Source organism: Aethalodelphis obliquidens, unplaced genomic scaffold (assembly GCF_003676395.1).
Source record: "Aethalodelphis obliquidens isolate GAN/ISIS:26980383/991018 unplaced genomic scaffold, ASM367639v1 scaffold8, whole genome shotgun sequence".
NCBI classification, from domain to species: domain Eukaryota; kingdom Metazoa; phylum Chordata; class Mammalia; order Artiodactyla; family Delphinidae; genus Aethalodelphis; species Aethalodelphis obliquidens.
In genome coordinates, this window is record NW_020837952.1 from 17,536,433 (window position 1) to 17,557,478 (window position 21,046).

Genomic DNA, 21,046 nt, shown 5'->3' on the forward strand with positions numbered 1-21,046 from the left:
AGATCTGACTGTGGAAACTGTGTACTAAGCATCCCATTTCTTCTTCATTCTAAGGTGCAAATTCTCTGGGAGCCAACAATAGGTTAAATTGCACTATTAACTTTTTTTGTCTTGTTTGGGGGGAAGTTTATTATTGGTCCAATACATTATACCTGATTTATATATGTTAATTGTGTAAACAGGGAACTCTGTAATAATACTGGTAAATAATAACATCAGCATAGCATGTGAAAAAAAAGATAGGTTACACTGTAGTCCCCATATGATTTGGCACTGTTCCAGAACCACCCTTTCATATAGACAGACAAATATTTAGTGAAAGAAGTTAAATTTATAAATATTTATAGTTTCCTTTTTTTTCTTATAAATTATGCCCCTGTGAATATTCATGTACCAATTTATGTGAACATGTATTTGCAATTCTGTTAGGTACACGTATACACGAGGAGATTTATTTTTCTGCCATGAGGCTTGCAGGATCTCAGTTCTCCAACCAGCGATTGAACCTGGGCCACGGCAATGAAAGCGCCAAGTCCTAACCACTAGACAGACCACCAGGGAACTCCCAGGAGAGAAGATTTATTGGATTGTATTTTTAACTCTGTATTTAACCTTTTAAGGAGCTGCTGGGATGTTTGTCAAAGTGGCTGCACTACTTTACATTTTCCATCAGTGTATGTGGGTTCTAGTTTTCTCCACATCCTCACCAGCACTTGTTAATTGTCTTTTTGGTTAGTGAATGTGAAATGGTATCATTGTGGTTTTAATTTACATTTCCCTGTTGGCTAATGATATTGAGCATCTTTTCATGGTGACATTATTCATAATAATGAAAAAAGTGGAAACAACCCAAATGTCTGTCAATTTTTGGGAAATGTGGTATATCCATATAATGAAATATTATTCAGCCATGAAAAGGAATTAAGCACTGACACATGCTACAACATGCATAAACCTTGAAAACATTACGCTTAGTGGAAAAAGCCAATCACAAAAGACCACATACTGTATAATTCCATTTATATGAAGTGTCCAGAATAGGCAAATCTGTAGGGACAGAATGTGGATTAGTGATTCATTAGGGTTGGAGGATGGGAAGAAATGGAGTGACAGCTAACAGTTATGGGGAGTTTTTTGAGTGATGAAAATTGTTTTTAAAATTGATTGTGGTGATGTTTGTAAAATTCTGAATATGCTAAAAAAAATAAACCACTGAATTCTATACATTTAAAGTGAGTAGGTAGTATGATGTGTTGTTATAAAAAAAAGTTAAAGATCAAAGTGTGAGCTTTGTATATTTCTAAGAAATATTTTCCGTTTTCTTAGGTAAAATTAAATTCAGACCATTTCCTTTTTAATAAGAGTAATAACAGTTAATCCCTCCTCACTTTCTACCCACACCCCTTTAAACATCTTTTAGGTTTGCCCTTGTTGGTGTTGGATCTGAAGCATCCTCAAAAAAGTTAATGGATCTGTTGCCTAAAAGAGAACTTCATGGTCAGAATCCTGTTGTAACTCCATGCAATAAACAGTTCCTGAGTCAATTTGAAATGCAGTCCAGGAAAAGTAAGCAACCCCTCAAAGGCTTTTATTAAAAGTTGTACATTTTAACTAATCTTGCTAGCATTTGTTAGATGTTATATTGGAGAAGTCATCTTAATATTTATAGTTAGTATTTAGTTCATTGGAGAATCCATTTTAGAAAGTCCATGCTTTGAATTTGATTTAAATTACTGATTATGACTGGTCCGTGTACTGGGAACCTACTCCCGTTTTTCTCTAGATGTCACAGACCCAGCATTATACAACAGTGTGCAAGTTCTGTAGCCCTGTCATTCCCATCGTAAAAAAAGGAAGAAACTACATTCTAATCCTTAGATTGAAGGAAAGTTATGTGGGTGTCTGTTATGGTGGAGGAGGAACCATTGATAATCAGAAAGTATTTGTTGATTTTCTGCTTAGCACCAAGACCTTTCACTACTTAGTAAAGTGACTATAGAGAAGATTTGCCATTATACACTTAACAAATGTTATCACTTAAAGAGATAAATGGATGATCAGGCAATTAACAGAAATTCAAGTGGTTGTTTCAATGTTCTAGCACTTAACACTCAACTGACGAATGTTACAAAATTTAAATGATTTATACTTACTGACATTTAGATTTCTGTTGGAGAATTTTGGTCTTGGCCGCTGCAGAGTACTGGTTTTTTGAAAGTAACTCATGTTTGCTTATTGGAAATACATTTAAGCCTGGATCTTTTGAGGCTTCAAAAGAGCTTAAATAGATATGAATGTTTTCCTAAACTGGTACTTCTCATGTAGTTTGGACAGGCCCAAGGCATCTGCAAGTTAGTATATAGTGTAAATGAACTTTGAAATAGAGTTGTTTCTGATATCTAACAGTGGTTATGTATCAGCTATTTTAATAAATGCTATTTATGAGTATTTGGATATTTGCAGCTACACAGTCAGGACAAATGTCTGGGGAAGGTAAAGCTGGTCCTCCGGGAGGCAGTTCACGTGCAGCCTTTCCACAAGGTGGTAGAGGACGGGCCCGTTTTCCAGGGGCTGTTCCTGGTGGGGACAGATTTCCTGGGCCAGCAGGACCAGGAGGGCCACCTCCACCTTTTCCAGGTAAAATTTTTCTTAAATTACCATGGATAAAATGTGTCTACCTAATACCTCTTTTCCTTTTCTCTCTTTTTCAAGTAATGCATTATTAATGTGACTTACTCTCCTTGTTATGCTATTTTTGGAATCCAGGAAATTTGATCAAGCATCTTGTTAAAGGAACTCGGCCTTTGTTCCTGGAAACTAGGATTCCATGGCATATGGGGCACAGCATAGAGGAAATACCCATTTTTGGCCTAAAAGGTCTTTATTTTTCTCCAAACTTGCTTGACTTATATATAGAATATTTACATCCGTCTTATTTTCTTACCTCTTAAAAAATCCTTTCAAGACCATTTTTCCTTGTTTCACTTTCTAGCTTGGCATCAGAGTAGACTATAAGGTGGGTGATTTCACTGTAAGAAGTGTGTGTACGCTGAAAGATGGAAACTATCTCTAAGCAATGTAATCTATTAAAGTTTTTGTTTCAGTAGTTTTTCTTAAGCATAAATTGAGCTAGCTAAATGTGTAAGGATAAACTTCACCTTTGTAATTGTTAGTGTAGCATTTACCATATGGGTTGCATTTAAAGAGAAAGAGTCTTGGTCTATGAGTTACGCTTTAAAAGTATAATTTTGGCGTGAAGACAAACTGCCTTATTGAAGTGTTTTTTTTTTCTCTCTCTCTCTCTCTCTCTCTCTCCCCCCTTTATTCTATAGCTGGACAGACTCCACCACGTCCACCCTTAGGTCCTCCAGGCCCACCCGGTCCACCAGGTCCTCCACCTCCTGGTCAGGTTCTGCCTCCTCCTTTAGCTGGGCCTCCTAATCGAGGAGATCGCCCTCCACCACCAGTTCTTTTTCCTGGACAACCTTTTGGGCAGCCTCCATTGGGTCCGCTTCCTCCTGGGCCTCCACCTCCAGTTCCAGGCTACGGCCCCCCTCCTGGTCCACCACCTCCACAACAGGGACCACCTCCACCTCCAGGCCCCTTTCCACCTCGCCCACCTGGCCCTCTTGGGCCACCCCTTACACTTGCTCCTCCTCCGCATCTTCCTGGACCACCTCCAGGTGCCCCACCACCAGCTCCACATGTGAACCCCGCTTTCTTTCCTCCACCAACTAACAGCGGCATGCCTACATCAGATAGCCGGGGTCCACCACCAACGGATCCATATGGCCGGCCTCCACCATATGATAGGGGTGACTATGGGCCTCCTGGAAGGTAAGTTAGTATGTATCTATAAAAGTAGACTTGGTGTATTTGATCTGCAAAAGGTATTTTTCTCTGTCAGTGAAGTTTTAAAAAAATCATGACCTTTTCTCCAGGTACATAATTTTTTGTATTGTTTTCTCTTAGAAGAAGCAGTGTGATATGGTGAAAAACATACTGAACGGGGTTGGGAATAATCCAGCTCTGCCACTTACACAGCCATGTGATTTTAGGGCAAGTCACTTTGTTTTCATCATTTTTAAGTTAAAAGAGGTTAATAAAGATAATTTAAGCGAGCAAATGGGATCCTTAAGCTATTTTCAAGGTTTTAAAGTCAATCTCATTTACCATTGATGACATTACATAGAATGCTAAAGTTTCTTCATTGGTTTAGGAATTAGGTCAGTTTATTAGATAGGTACTATTGATTATCTCATGCTTATCAGGAGTCCTGAGTAGCAGAATTACTAACTTTTAATTAAAATGGGAACATTAAATAATTTACAAGCATATTTGGGTAGACAAAGACTTGTAAAATACAGACTTTATGGAAATTAAAATGGTTAATGGCAATCCTTAGAAAAAAGCTGCATGGAAGTCACGGTGGAACTAAGTGATCCCTAAGCCCCCTTTCAAAATACTTTTAAAGCTATCCATACTCAAATCATAATCTAGAGATTAATCTCTAAGAACTACTTGAATTTGCCCCGTTCAGTTTCTTTTGAGTTTATCATTTGATTTTATATTCTTTAACTATCACTGTTGAATGACTTTGTATTTTGTTTTGTCTGACAGTGTTCTGCAGGGATGGATTTGAGCATCTGCCTAATTCCATACAGTTGCACAGGGCCAGGGAAATAAATTTGATGTTGTAAACAAAGTCTCCTGACAGTTATTTACCATAGAGCTTGTGTCTTTATGTGACTGCCAAAATTGCTTCGTTTTCTTTTGAAAAACGTTATAACTAGGAAGGTAGCACAACTTTTCTCCTGTTCAGCTTAATTTCAGTGAGCAACTACCTATTAAGTGTCCACTCGGTGTATAGGGGTGGGTTAGGTGGTTTGGTTTGACAGTTTAAAATTTGAATCTCATGTCTTTTTTCTAACATAATAGAATTTCTACAGTGTCAGTTTTTCTTAAAATACATTTGTGTATATATTTTTAGTTATTATTGAGTAATTTTTAATTGAAAATTGGAGAAAACTGATTATCTTGCGTGGGTTTTTTTTTTTTTTAGGGGATCAGATGGGTATGAGTCACAGAAATTAATTGAAATCATACATGGATTTTGAACAACTTGTGATTTGGTTGGGCTGTTTATAAAGTTTTGGGAATAACAATAATACCTTATAAACATGAAGAAGGTTATATTAGCTGTTTCCTCATTTCATTAGAATGAACTGCTACTGCTTACCTCAGTTCAACATCCTACCTAATAACTAATAACTAAGATGGCAAAAAGTTTACCTTTTCCTATACTGCACATGCAGTCACAATTTTTAAAGTTGTCCAGCAGCTTTAGAAAATCTTGGGATTTTACTGTTTTTTTCCAACAAATATTTACAGGTACTGAGTGCCTTTTTATTTGCCAGATATCCTTCTAGGGATTCAGTGGCAAACAAGATAAGTCTAAAGTCTTCTCCCTCCTGAAATTTTATTAGTCCAACAGACATTTATTATCCTTCTCTTATGAATTGGGCCTTGGCACCTAGAGGATCCAAATATAAATGAAACCAAATTCCATCCCTTGATAGTGTAGGGTTGTATTTTTTGCAGTCAGGATTTTTTGTTTAGATATACATATGTGTCGGGACATCAGAACAATTTATTATATCTGTTTTTGTATGACTCTGAAAAATAGTATATTATACTTATGTAAGTACATAATTTCTGGCCTCCAGAAAGAGGAGGTTTCTAAGTTGCTACTTTATTTCAGCTGAAAGATAAGGGAATTTTGCTTAGACCTTCTCTTCGTAGGAAAAAGATCACATTTCAATCTGAAAAAGTAACTATTAGCTCTAAGGCACTTGTCAAAAGCAATTATTTGAATTGCTTTACGCTATTGTGACTAATTTAGAAAATCTTTTGAGTATGATTTAAGGTTTATTTCGATTTTACAGGGAAATGGATACTGCAAGAACACCATTGAGTGAAGCTGAGTTTGAAGAAATCATGAATAGAAATAGGGCAATCTCAAGCAGTGCTATTTCAAGAGCTGTGTCTGATGCCAGTGCTGGTTTGTATATTTCTTTCTGTATTAACATTTCTTATTTATGTTATTAGGAATGACCTAAAAAGTACAGTCTTGAAGATGGGTCATCTACATGTAGTAGTTATTTTTATATTTACAAATCATTACCTATACTTTATTTAAAAGGCATTGAAGGGAACTGTATGTCACAGTGTAGTGGAAAAACTCCTAATTTAAAAATTTTAGGTGTAAATTTAAATATTAGCCCTGACATTTAATGGCTCAGGGACCTTAAGGCAGCTCATTTATTCTCATATTTACTAAATGATTATGTGTTTCACACAGCTATAATAGTAACAAGTGGTGTTAACTTCATGTACATTAAAGCCTTTCAGAATGGTGAAACTCTGAGAAAAATTAAGACATCTTCTGTAGTGATTTTAAAGTGCATTCCTTTTGTAAAATGGTTGCCCCAAATGGTTTGGTGGTATTTTGAAAACAAAATTTATTTGACTTCGGCCCCTCTCCTTCCACTCACAGGTGATTATGGGAGTGCTATTGAGACATTGGTAACTGCAATTTCTTTAATTAAACAATCCAAAGTATCTGCTGATGATCGTTGCAAAGTTCTTATTAGCTCTTTGCAAGATTGCCTTCATGGAATTGAATCCAAGTCTTATGGTTCTGGATCAAGGTAAAACTTTCCTGTCTCATGTCTGTTTAAAACTGCTGCTTTGCAAATAGAAAAAATACTGTGTTTGGGACTTTATAGGACTTTGATTTTACTTATTACTGTTTACTTAGCAGCTAGTGTGATCTTGTTATTGTTTTTGTTTAAACCCTAAATCAAATGTTAGATGTTTGCTTGCTTAAAACCCTTCAGTGGCTTCCAGTTATTCTTAGAATAAGACTGTAAATATTGAAGTGCTGTGTGATATAGTTCTACCTATCTTTTCAGCCTCACTGTGTACCTCTCCTCTGGCTCACTGTTCTCTCGCCACATTGGTCTCCCTTTTCTTCTTGACACATCAAGCACTTGCCCACCTCACTGTTTTGTTTTGGGTTTGTTTTTTGCGGTACGCGGGCCTCTCACTGTTGTGGCCTCTCCCGTTGTGGAGCACAGGCTGCGGACGCGCAGGCTCAGTGGCCATGGCTCACAGGCCCAGCCGCTCCGCGGCATGTGGGATCTTCCCGGACTGGGGCACAAACCCATGTCCCCTGTATCGGCAGGCAGACTCAACCACTGCGCCACCAGGGAAGCCGCACCTCACTGTTTTTGTACTTGGTATTTATGCCCACCTTGCTGTTTTTGTACTTCGTATTTCTTCTGCTGGGAGTCCCTTTTCCCTGGCTCTAATAGCTGGCTCCTTATCCTTCATGCCTCAACTCAATCTAACTTGCTAAGAGGGGTCTTCTCTCAGGTTATTCTGTCATGTTCATTCTGTTTATTTTTCATAATACTTACTACAGTCTATTCTTATTTGTTACTAATGCACATTTTTTTTCACTAGAACACATCGAAAGATGGAAAGGACCTTACCTGTCTTGTTCGCTACAATATTTGTAATGATGAAACAGTGCTTGGTACAGATTGGGTGCTAAATAAATATTTCTTGAACAAAGGAGTTAATAATCTATTTCTTAGTATTTTTATTTTGATTAGGCAGTTCCTTTTTTTGGCATTACTGCTAACCTTGAAATTTTACATATTTTCAAAAGGTAGATCTTTAACCTTGACATGATACTTTCAGGTCTTTAGTGTACTTTATCTAGTGGTAGAGTTGTCTTCATTAAGTTAGGAAAAGAGAGCTTGTCTTTGTCATAGTCCACAACTTTATGATTATTACCTTTTTGACCCAGTATAAAGATGTTTGGACCTGAACACATTTGTTACAGCTGAAGACCGTATCTTATATAGTCTTCTTTTAATTATTTAAGTCCAGAATAATAACTTCTACTTTAATCACAGGCTTAGCACTTAATAATGTTTGCTAAGTTGAGCTGTCTGGTGCAGAAATACAAAATAGAGATTAAACTAATAGCCAGTTGTTATTTCCTTGTTGTGAATTTCAGAATTTAGAATAGTAAGATTTCTAAGATACATACTCTGGTTAAAGTACCTGTTTTTTGTTGTTGTTTTTAAAGGCAGTTCATGAAACTTTTCTCTTTATTAAATAAAAATGAGAATAGTATCTCAGTCTTTTCTGGTGGTCATGTTTACTAAGTTTCTTCTCTGCTTCCCACCATGCCCCTCAGCACCACCACCGCCCAAGCATACCTACGAATATATTTCATTAGGAAGTTTCTTAGTGGGGTAACACTCATGATGAACCATATTTTGGCTAGTTTTAAATGTAAAATTGATATTTACATATAGGTTTAGGTAACATGTATTAATGGGTGGTAGTTTTATGTATTTAAGTCTCATTATATATTGAGTGATTTCATGAATTTTGTGTCTAAAAAACTACCTTCTGTATGTTCTTTAGCTTGAAACACAAGTCCTTTGAAATTTTCTCTCCTTTACCTTTCTGCTTTTCATTCAGTAAATACCACATGTCTGTTTTAGGCTGCTAGTTATAATAGATGTAATAGATGATATGGTGTATTGCCATGGTGTGTCTGGTTCCCAATTTTTATTTATTTGGCTGCGCCGGGTCTTAGTTGCGGCACATGCGATTTTTAGTTGTGGCATTCGGGGTCTAGTTCCCTGACCAGAGATCAAACCCAGGACCCCCCTGCATTGGGAGCGAGGAGTCTTAACCGTTGGACCACCAGGGAAGTCCCGGGTGAATGTTTTTAAAAATGGGGTTTCTAGTTCATGCTTGTACGTGAGTAAATCATTATTGGCAGTTCAGGATATTTTAGTTTAAATTAGATTTATAAGTTATTTTTTGCCGTAGGTATTTTTAAACACCAAAATATTGAATATCTTTTTAAGCTATCTAATTATGGAGAGCATTAATCCAGTAATTTCTTTTAGAAGACGTGAACGATCAAGAGAAAGGGATCATAGTAGATCACGAGAAAAGAGTCGGCGTCATAAATCCCGCAGTAGAGATCGTCATGATGATTATTACAGAGAGAGAAGCAGAGAACGAGAGAGACACCGGGACCGGGACCGGGACCGCGATCGAGAGCGCGACCGAGAGCGCGAGTATCGTCATCGTTAGAAGGTGGGTATTCCTTGTTCCTGTTGTATTTAACATATATATTATTAATAGTAATTATAACTCCGAGGCTATTGTTTATGCAGTATATACCCACATTTTACATGGTTCAACTACTTGTTCTGAATTTAATCTTCTGGAAACATCTGGGATAAATGACAGGTGAGTAATAACAGGTAAACATTTTGACCTCTTATCCTTAAATATTGTGTTGCTTGCTTGAGCTACAGCTTTTAGGTTTCAGGTTGTTAATGGTCCTAAGAAATAATCAAGAGGACTCATTGTCTACTTCTAAAAATCTAAAAATTGGAATTCTCTTAATCACATACATAGTTTTCATGTGATTTAAAATATAAAATATAGGGAGTTAATTCATACTATATATAGTATGCTTGGACTTCAAAAAATAAAGTTTCTTTCCTTGAACTAACTTTATTTATCCCTAAAAATTTTAAAGAAAATCTGACAGTATAATAGTTTATAATACAGGAAGAATATAGGAGGGTGGTTTCTCAGCATTGAGAAAAACTTTTTTTTTTTTTTTTTTTTTTTTTTTTAGAAAAGACACTTTTCCTGCCATCTGGGTTTTGTTTTTAAAAGAAAAGAAACAGTATTCTTTAATTTGCAAAGAAGATAAGAAAGTTACTCAATTAAAATGGATTCAGGGTATTCCATATAGAGAATTTTAAATTGTACCAAATCATACATCCCAGGTTAGAATAACCTTGAAATAATTTTCTTTGATGTTTCATTCATAAACCATAATCATTGTGTCTTTTTTTTCTGTATTTTAAAACTATTGTGTACATTTTTCATAAAGCGGGAAGAGTTGTCTGTTTATACTTCATTTTCACGTGTAATTTTATTTTTATATTTGTGAACAGCGTTTATTCATGTGAAAAGTGGGGAGAGGGCACTATAAGGCTTGTGCATGTGACACAAAGGTTATTCTGTAAACAGATTTTTTTTTTCTTCATATGTTGGTGGCATATCCAAAATAAATTAGGCTAAAACAAACCCCTTATTGGTAATTACTCTTTACATGATTATTTTCCATAAAATAAAATTGGGAAATATTGAAAATTCAATTATGGTAATTGTTAGTATTTAAATTGTTATGGGCAAAATCAAAGGATTGTATGTAATTCTGTGACAAAATAACAGTTTCTTTAGATATATTTTAGCAAACGAGATCCTTTTTAAGTAATATTACTTAGAAAATAAGCATGTAAGTCTTATTTTTATGGTACACAAATAACCTATTACATTATACAGTTTTAAGGGCTTTTTGAAGTAAAAAGGCAAGTTTTAATACTTTTCCATGCATTTTGAATATATATCAAAACCTTAATTTTAAAATAGTTCTCCATGTACTGTATTATAGAACTTAACATAAATAATTCTCAAAACATTATTTTAATATGAGGCAAAACTTTTTATTTTTAAAACTAAGCTTATTGAAATTGATACTGTTTTTGGATGTAAGAACTGAATGTTGTATCATGTAAGACTAAATACTAAATTTTAAAGATGTAGCCCTCTGCCTCTCCCACTCCCGCCCACCCCACCCCCCAGTTATAGATCTGATCCCATCTTATGAAAAAATTCTCAGTGCCCATCAGTGCTTAAGGTGAATTGTGGCCAACTTAGGGAAATGTTTAACGTATATCAGCCATTTCATTTAAAGTAAGGTACAGGTCCTTCAATTTATATTTTTATTTAGACTTCGTCAGTTATCAACAAGCTTCTAGTTACTGAAGTCATGATAATGGAACTTGCATACATTTTCAGTTATCTCCAAGATTGGATATGCCCATCAAGGGCATTCTGAGCCAGTTTATACCCAAAGTTAATTAACAAGTCTTCTTAATGGTTTTAGCATAGTTAAGTAAACTCCTTCTGAAAGGTCCATTGTTAATTTTAAATACTTTGAATTAACATTACATTCCGGTAATGGGTACACCTAACTATATCATGGTTTGAGTTTCATTACGTTCAGACATTAACTATGAATTCCTAACTTGCAAACTATTGTTGACATTTTTTCTTAATCACTGATGTGTACCATACCAAAATTCCCATGTTTTGTTTGTGCATTAATCAGAATTGAGTTGTAATATTGTTATGTGCCTTCATCCAAGCAAAATTTTACATAAGCATTTCCAGTGCAAAAAATTCTGTTATCCTGGAATATTGTACCTTTGCTATACCAAACAGTATTTATTGTGAACATAGATGTGAATAAATGGGTAGGGACTGGGATTAAATATATCTGAGTGAAAAACTTTTTTGAGCAAATAAAAAATATCTGCACATTTAATCACCATCATAATGAGGTCTATTGACCTTTTTTAGAAGTTTTAAAATATGAGTCCTTTTGAACTTTCATGTAAATCTTAAATGGACTGAATGGAATAAGAGTAACTTGGAAGCTAAAGTGAATGTCAGTAGTAAGTCTGTATGCAAATAAAACAATAATGTAATCTATTATTAAAGTGATGATGAATGGCTAAAAGGGCAAGTTCTTAATTTAACTGGAAACTTAAATGATGTTGGCAAGCTGTTAATGTCTGTCCCATCTTAATTTTTTTGTGTGTTTGAACTGTTGGTAATGTTAATTGCATTCTCTCATTTTAAAAATGTATTAGTTTTTCTAAAAGCATTGAATATCTAAGTTCAAATATATAATATTTTAATGGGAATATCGGTATTGTAAATTTCAGCATGTAAATATATTGTGCTTCATATTCTGTAATTTCTGCCTCTATTCTCAGACCACTCTGAGCAAAACAAAAGTAGTTCAGTGTTTTAAGATTATATGCTTTTTACAGAAATAATTTTGTTTTCATAGTTGTTTTCTTTTGTGTTCCTCTTATTACTTGCTGGGAACAACCCAGCGATTTCTGTTAACAGTTCCACTTTTCTTTGTATACTGAAGAGTAATGAACTGAAATTATTTTTTTAAATACTCTATTCATGCTTTTCCTCTCTCTGACACATGATGTTTACATTCTCACATCATTATCCATTCCTTTGATTAGATTTTAAGCATCATATACGGGCTATAGGTTAAGTAACTATACTTTCCTTTGCTGTATGATTACTTTTCTCCTTTCACAAATACCATGATCTTAGATTTTGTTGTCATTGCACAAGATTTAGGGTGTTTTGCATTCCTTATTCAATTTATAGCTTTGCATTAATTTGGCAGGGGGAAGCCAAAAGAATCAAAAGTTCTTGCGTAAATGTTAAGATGCTTTTATCTCCTCAAGAGTTAATGTTACTTCGAGTCTTATGTGAAAATTAAATTCTTCTAATCATCTGATGAATGATACGGGTGGTAATGAGATTTAAAAATTATTTCTGCAACTCTTAAGTCATCTGAGATCTGACTAATACTGTCCAGCCCTGTGTTTATTGTTTCCCCATATATCCTAACCGCTTCATCTGGATATGCCAGCTTTCATTATTTTCACTCTAATTTTCCTTGCTTTTAGTATTATTTGCAAAACCTGCCTGACTACACAGTTATGTTAATTAAAGTGAGAAGAGGGTAAAAAGGGATCCTAGAATGGATGTATAGTGTGTGTTTTGCTCACTGTGGTTTAAGAATATGGTTTTGTTTACAAATGATTAATGTTCCCTGTTTAAAAAATAAAAATCAGTGCCAATGTGAGTCACCTTGATCTCTCACCTTCATCTCAGTGTGAAACTTACTACCATTGTTCTAGTTTGTAAATTAGATTGTTTTGAATAAATAATGATTTGAATGAATAGTTAGCATTGTTTAAAGGAAATCTAATAACCAAAAAAGGAGTAAGGGTGTCATATATGCTGTCCAAATTTACTACTTTGCCTTGGTGGTAGCATGTTTTAACTCTCGCAGTGAAATCTAAATCACACAGCAGCTTATTTTGAAATGTCCATTTTGTCAAATTTTTTGGGCAAAGCTGGGTATTCTTTAACTGTGAAGTTTATTTCTACTATTTAGTGAACTGCCTAGAGCAACAATCCTGTATATGTTTTATAGTGTAATGAAATGCGTTAGTTAAAATGAGGTAAGTACTATCTGCAGAGATGCAAAGATGAAAGTACGAAATGTTTTGGTAGTAGGGAGTTTTTTGTAAACATCTACAACAAACAGGATTTTGTAATATGTTCTAGTCAATGCAAGAAGGGATTTTGATTTTAAAGAGTTCACTTGTATTTAGATACTTCTAGTTCTTTTGCCCACTTCATCTCCTTTCCTCTCATTAAGAAAAAAGTGAATTTTATTATACTGCATTAATAAAAGTATATCTCTAAAATTATATTAGAATCCTTCTTATTCAGTGTATTAATGTGAAAACCTGTAAAAGATCCATATCTAATATATATTTGAATCTTCTACCTGAAAGGTGAATTAACTGATACCAGTAAATTTGCTTGGATAAGTTTTCTAATAGAAACACTTGTAATTTGAGTTGTTAGTATTGACTTGATCTTGCATTATCTCAAAATGCAGGTGCTTCTCTGTATTGAAATTTTAACTTAGTGCTCACTTTATATACTTCATTAAAGAGCCATAGATTCCATCTGTCTTAGTTTTTTTAACAACTGCTTACATAGATCTTCCTTCTATAACTGATAGCTAAAGCAAGAAATTGTGTGGCTTTGACATTACAGATTTGACCACATGGTATTCTGAAAACATGACCGTTGAATGTATTTGTCACTTTAAGCTTCTTTTTGATATCTGTGTTTATGTAGATTTCTATTTAGAAACTTGAGACTATAATATGGAATTGGGTTATTGGAAATGGGTTGTATTGCCTTCAAATTTGCTTTTTCTTTTTTTTTTTTTTGAGATTGTAAAATTTTGTATTTCCAAATGGATAAATGTAAAGTGTTTAGAAATAGAAATAAAAGCTGTCAGATTATCCCCCAGATTTTGTCTGTATGGTGAAAATTAGAGACTTATTAATAGTAAAGATCTATCTATAAGACAAAAGATAAGTGCATTCATCCTAAAGATATGTGTTGTAATTTCACAATAGGATTCTCTACCTAAAAAATAGTAAAAATTCTCCATTAGAGTGATATAAAATTGCAGAGTATGCCATGTTTTTTGGAAGGGTTGGGTATTTTTGTTTTGCTCACTGTGACTTAATTTTTCCCTCTTATTTAAATCCCTTCCAGCATGATAAAATAACTAGGGAGATAAACATCTTTTTGCAATAAGATTTATGAATTTCCCATTAATCTATTTTTTCAGATTAGAACATATGCCTTGTCTCTCTTTAATACTTCAATACCAGTTTTTTTACGTATATTGCAAAGTAGTAAAGATAAAATGTGTGAAGCTACCTTTCTAGATTTTTTCCATGAAATAATTCCACCAAAAGCTTTATCAGCATAAGATAAAATACATGAAAGGTAACATTAGAAATGGCTTAGTATCTATTTGAAAAATATGGGCAAATTAAAAACTATTTAAAAGTCCAGGATTATAACATCTGCTTTTTCATTTTGTAGTTGTAAAATTTAAGTTTTTACTGCTAGGCAGTGTGAATGCGTATGTGTACTGATGCTCTTAAGATGCTTACACCCTAATTGAGGAGGAAAGGACATAGAAGAAGATTTATAGTTGTGACAGAATATTAATTACTCTTAATTGTAGAGCAAAAAGTATTTTTCAGTTACTTTTATGGAATACTATCACTAAACATTGTGCCCTTTTGCCTCTTACATCATATTATTGAAACACTCTCTTGGAATTTATATTTTAAATATCTGGTGTTTCAAGTGATCACTTATATCCACGTTACCTGAATGTTTCTTTTGTGAACCTCTACCTGAAGTTTGCATATTTATGTACTCCTGAAACTTTAGGTTATCTCATTTATTGGGGTTTTATTTCTTTATGTGAGTTTTCAATGAAATTTATCATTGTAGATTCCCATTTAGCTTGTTTCGGCTTAGTTTATATATTTACATTAGATATTTCAGTGTAGGTGGAATAGAGGGACAGTAATGTTATAAATTTGTATATGTCTAAAGATTTGTACGTGGATGTCATATTTATTTAAATGTGCATACTGAGCTTATATTTATAAATTTTGTAACATGGAGGACCGTTTGATTTATAACATTTGCAGAAGTTCCTGTATGTCAAATAAATACAACTAATCTGTAAAATAATTTATTGCATTTATATTCAGTTCTCATTTAATTGTTTATGAGTTATATAGAATTTATGTGGGTGAATGATAATATTTACATTAAAATCATCCAAGTGTTTTTCCATTTATTTTTGTAGTACGCATACTTTAGAAAATGACTTATAAATGTTTCCATCTTCACAGAAACAGTAGCTGCTACATTTTCATTTCCGTTTCAGTCATTAAATTTATAAGGCAATAATATTTAAGAAGAATGAAATCAGAATGTCTCAGTTTTAATCACATACATTTGGGAGCCTTTCTCCATCACAAAGGCAGCTACTGTTTCAGTTAATTCTTATTTTGTGTTAGAATACATAACAGTGAAGTAGATGCACGACTTGTGTATGTATAGTTAAGCCAGCATTTTTCTGTGTATTATGGGGAATAGCAAAATCTACATCATAAATTTTGACACATTACAGCTGAAGGAAGAGGAACACCTTCCAAGACAAAACAGTCTTCATGGGGGAAAAATGACGCTTGTCCAGCAGTTTGCTTCTTGTGATTGAACTGAACCTGTAAGGATTCATGGATAAAATGAACAGGAATAGATCTGAATAAAGCAAATCTGCATAAATGGTAACCAGTAGCTCTACTTTTATTTTTTATGTTGCTTACCTGTTTTATTTGAAGGAAACCTGTGTGATTTAAAAAGTTATAGCTTTTGCAACTTTATTACTGGTTATATACATTTGGCCATTATAATGTGCAAGCAATTGGAAAAAAACGTCAAGTAAATGCTTGTTTTATAGTAGTTTGTTCTTGTTAAAAATGTTCATACGATAATGTCTGTAAACAGCACCACTTTGATTACAATAGATGTAGTGTTGTAATAAACTGTTTAATGGGGCTGATGTGTAAAGCTGTTCAAGTTATTTGATGTTTACACCTCAGGGAAAGTCTTGTGTTCAGCAATATCTAAAGATAATGTTACTATGACATTTATACTGTCCTTTAAAAAAACATTGCAATAGCATTTTTGGATATGCATCAATCTAATCTTGCGTTCAGTGAATTAAACATACTAATTAAGTGTCTCTTGCCCTTGATTTTGATATTAGAATAGGTGATTACATGGGTATTTAATATTTCTATATTCTGCTTTTCTAGCTGTTTTTACCTAGTTAAGCTTGTGACTTTGCTGAATGGTATGTAAACTTGTAAAAACTGAAATTTCACAACATAACAACCCAGTCATTGTGTTAGGGGTCAACAAAGGTTTTGTGGTTTTAACATTTTAGTAAAAACCCACACGTGATTTGCTACAGTAATGCAGCTTAATTACAACACAGGTGTACTGAAACGCTTAATTGTAAACTGCTAGCATTGAAGAAATATTTTGACAGTTCTGATTTGATGTGGCAGTTATTAGCTATTTTATATTGATAGTGCTTATGGTTTATTGTTGAAGCCATGGGCAACGTAAATATAGGCAGCCGTGCAGCAGACAAATGTGAGTAAAGAAAGCCTTAGTTTTATTTTCCAGTTACAGGAAATAGATTTCTGAAGGGTGTGATGTTTATTAACATTGGGTTGTATTCTCCTATATGTGTAATAGGAGATTATAGGTGTACCGATCTCCACAGTTTAAGGAGTTCTGTGTATTCATGCAACCTATTAATTCATGCTAAAGTTAACCTAATCAAAGATTTTTTTCAAACCTGCCTTGCATATAAGCCCACATTAAAAGCACCTGGCTAGCATGTGTTCTTAATTGTAAAATTAGCATAGGCAGAGTGTCAATTTGATTAGACATTTTTATAGAAAGTTCATTCTGAATCATTACTTCAGAAATTTGAGTTAAAATCCTTAAGCAAGTTAATATGTTTTTTAATGTTTTTAAAATCTGATTATCTTTGAGAGATCTTCTGATAATACACTTCCTTTTTTTTCTTTTTTTAAACGTATAGCCAAATTTTAGGACGTTGCTTGTTTAGGCACCCTAAATATTATGTAAGTGCAACCTTAGAAGCCCTCCAGAGAACTGCAGTTCTTTACTTTCATGTTGTCCACCATCATACCAGTTCTTGCAGAATTAGCTGTTTTAAATTATCCATATTATTGCCAGCTTTATTTTTAAAACATTTTGTGGTTAGAGTATTTGTGCATGGAATCATTGGTGTTTGTCAGAACTGTTTGCTCTCAGAAATGATTTTTTAAGTGTTCTATCTTGTTGAAAATGCAGTTGCCTTTTTAACATTTGAGAGTTGTATCAAAATCAGTTTTCTTGCTTTGTGTATAGATGTTGTTAGTTTTATTTCTTAGATTTTTTTTATATTACAATGCTGTAATGCGAAGAAGTATGGACATAAATATATTACAAGGGAATTAGTTAATAGTAAGCTTAAAAGGTAAGTAAATGTCCATAAGGATACAATTTTCTCTGAACAATTTAAAAATGGGATCATAAAAATCTTAACTGTGCTTGAACTTGAAATGAAAACTGGAAATTTTGTACTAATTAAATCCTTCATTTACCTTTTCATTTTTTTTTTTTTTTTTTTAATCAGTGGAACCGTTTAATTGCTCATACTATATCACTCTTCTCCCTACTTGGCTGATCTCATTACGTGACTTTTGTTGCAGACAATGTGAGTGTACTAGAATTGTTTGCTGTTAGTGTATTATAAATGTTATCAGAAGGGAATAACTTTTTGATTTGACCAGTTTTTGCCAAGTCTTTCTCTATCTGATACATGAATATATAGCAATGAAGGTGAAAATGCAAGCTATGTTTTATTCTTCATATCCCTTTTTTTTTTAATGGGCTGATGTTATTTGAAAATTTTTTTAAATGTTTAAAAACAATCCAAAGAGATAAATCTCTACATAGACACCAAAAAAAGAGTCCCAGAGATCTTTTCATTTCTTCTTAATAATAATTATAGTGGATATGAAAACAAAACTGAATTTAATTTTAAACCATAGCACTTGTTAGTGCTATGCCATCACATTCCTTTCAGCCAGTAAAGTTACGAATGAGTGATGCAGCACCTGAATGGTATTGCTTTTGAAGCAGTACTTTGAATTGAATGTGCTGCTTTTGGTTAATGGACATAGGTTTTGGAAAGGATATTCCAGTATAAATTTATAAGTATTTATTTTGTCAATTTTTATAAGCAAGATTCGGAGTAAGTTACAGTGGCTAATGATCATAGTTTAGCCCATTTACCTAGAATATTCTTAAGCAGTTAACTACAATTTGGAGTTCACAAAAAACTTATAGATTGTAGCTTAAGGTATTACTTTCAGTTAATTCTCCTGTGGAGAATATTGCTTTGTTTTCTACTAGTTTAAGGTCAGTTCTTAAAATAAACATGGAGATTTTAATGAATGTTGTATAACATTTTGTAGTGAGGGGGAAAATTTGTTGGAAGGGTAAAGACTTTCTTTCCCTTATGTATTTAAATGTGCCAATAACCTAAATACATACTGTTTTATACAATGAGATGCTACTACAAGACTTTCTGTTGGCGCACTCTGACATTTTGGTTTTCATACCTGAATGATCATTGCGTTTTCTGTATCTTGTAAGATGGCTTCACTTTTGTGTTTTAAGCTTCAGCTTGTTATTTTAAGAGGAAGTTTATGTTCTGTTTCTTTACTGAGAATACAGTATTGAGATCCTAGCTGTTTTACAGATAACTGCCTTTTAAATTTTATTCATTAAGTTCATTTGCATCCCATAGCCATCTGTAATATTTCCCATAGTTGTATGTACTTTAAGTGCACGCTTACCCATTGTACACATTAGACATTTTTGTGCTAAAATATATTAAGTGGGATTTTTGTAGCAAAGTATTTTTCTGTTTTTACAGTGTGTGTGTGTGTTGTTTTTTACGTTAACCTTCAGTTTAAACACTGGTGTATTTTATTTTTTAGCAACTTGACTCTTAGAAGCCTTAGACTAATTTTTTAATAAATATTCAACCAAAAATTATAAATTTATTAAGATGTGGCCTTACATATAGCATTCCTTAATGTTTGTAATGTGAGATTTTTGATTTAGAGAACTCAAAAGATTCAGGATTAAAGTATCTTATTGTAAGTTGAAATAGAAAATGTGTTAAAATGTCTAAAATGTCTAGGCTTCTGGGAGGAAGTTCTTATACTCTTCTTTCTTGGTATTAGAAAGAAGCAATATGAATTTCTATGAATATTCAAAATATTCAGGCAGTTGTATCTTGTTCAGATTGATTTAGGTTTGTCTTAACCAATTTCTTTAAAATTTCAGGTTGTTGGCATTCACTCTGAGTATGCAGCTACCATGGTTTTTGTATGGGACATATAAACACTTGGTTAGGTATAGACAGATGTTAATATTTTAAAGACTTCCTGCTATATTAATTAGCATATTGTAATGGAAGTTTTTTAAAATGTTAGGTGGAGTTTAATTGAAGTCACACAAATCTTGAAATGGTATCTGCAGATAATAAATACTACGGAGAGTTTTTCCTGTGGGAGTATCCTAAAACTCCGCCATGGGTGTAAATGTTTTACATTAATTTCATAATTGGACAGACCCTGCATTTAGTGAAAACATTTCATTTTGAAGATGTGTTCTTTTTGTCTCATTGTTACTGCGTAACACTTCTCAGCATTCTTTCTGTAAGTTAAATTATTTTAAAATGGTGAATTCGTGTTTATTTTTTTACTTTGAAAATTGTAGTACTCAGGTGGTATTTAATGGGAAAGGATCCTTTGGGGTAAATCATAATGTATTCTAAGGAATGCATCTATAACATTGACTTTAGCCTTAAAGAAAGGTCTATTATTCCTTCTTCCTCTTCATTCCATGGTATATTAGCAAAGTAGTTTACAGCCTTGTACAGCCTTACAAAGTTGTTTTACAATTTTTAATCGAAAGCCCTTAACAAAAAACTGTATCATATTACCAGTATACATGCATTACTGAACCATGGTTTGTAAATAATTTGACTAATACCAGAAGGCCAAAGAAAGTCTTAAAATTTTAGCTATTGACTCTATGGTGACTTCACAATAAGATTTCTGTGCAAAAGGTAAGGTGATATTTGATCAAATAAACATCTTTTTGGTGTCCCTGAGAAGTAGACTTCCATATTCGCTTCTATTAAAAAGCTTATCCCATTTTATTAAAATGTTTGTAATTGCAATTTTGTGTTTAATGTTTACTTTCTGTCTTTTCTTTCTTTAGCATTTAGGTGACTGTTCAGCAGTTTGCTATATGGCCATTGTTGGCCTTTAAACTGCACTAGTAATGAGCATGGTATTTATCTTGTATTGAAAATAAAACACAGTTTTTATAATACTTTGCAGTTTGTCTTGTTTGTTTGATCTATAATTTTTTAACCATTGTGTATGGTGTGAATAATTCATATCTAATTGCAATATGCAGTATAACAGAAATTGTACTGTTTGTATTTTATCTTTAAGCCAGCCTCCTAGATACTGGTCATTTTCTTTTGTATTGGCCTTTTGATGGTCTTTAAAGCAGATGATATGTGACTAAATTAGGATTTAGAAACCTAAAAGATTTCTAGGCTGCTTTATTTTTAAGTCTAAGATTCAGAAAATGTTTGTCTAATTTTAGAGGATTATTAACCTTACTAGACTTTAATCAAGTAAAAATGTTTCTAGGTTGCAGCAAAAATATTTCATAGTAGCTTTGAAGTAAT

General features: G+C 33.3%; 1 protein-coding gene across 5 annotated transcripts in view; it reads left to right on the top strand.

Annotated features, from left to right (window-relative positions):
• CPSF6 (cleavage and polyadenylation specific factor 6) overlaps positions 1–20,679 on the top strand; it is a 33,724-nt gene extending 13,045 nt beyond the window's left edge. The window contains exons 4-11 of one of the 5 annotated variants that reach the window (XM_027106983.1): positions 1,421–1,566; positions 2,464–2,637; positions 2,767–2,877; positions 3,333–3,837; positions 5,946–6,061; positions 6,557–6,710; positions 9,003–9,192; positions 15,812–20,679. In XM_027106983.1, coding sequence (XP_026962784.1) covers positions 1,421–1,566; positions 2,464–2,637; positions 2,767–2,877; positions 3,333–3,837; positions 5,946–6,061; positions 6,557–6,710; positions 9,003–9,189 — 1,393 coding nt within the window. In that variant the 3' untranslated portion in view covers positions 9,190–9,192; positions 15,812–20,679. Of the gene's footprint in view, positions 1–1,420; positions 1,567–2,463; positions 2,638–2,766; positions 2,878–3,332; positions 3,838–5,945; positions 6,062–6,556; positions 6,711–8,999; positions 9,193–9,272 lie in introns of all 5 variants that reach the window. The other 4 variants (XM_027106982.1, XM_027106981.1, XM_027106986.1 and 1 more) reach the window with 4 other exon arrangements.
• The last annotated feature ends 367 nt before the right edge of the window (positions 20,680–21,046 follow it).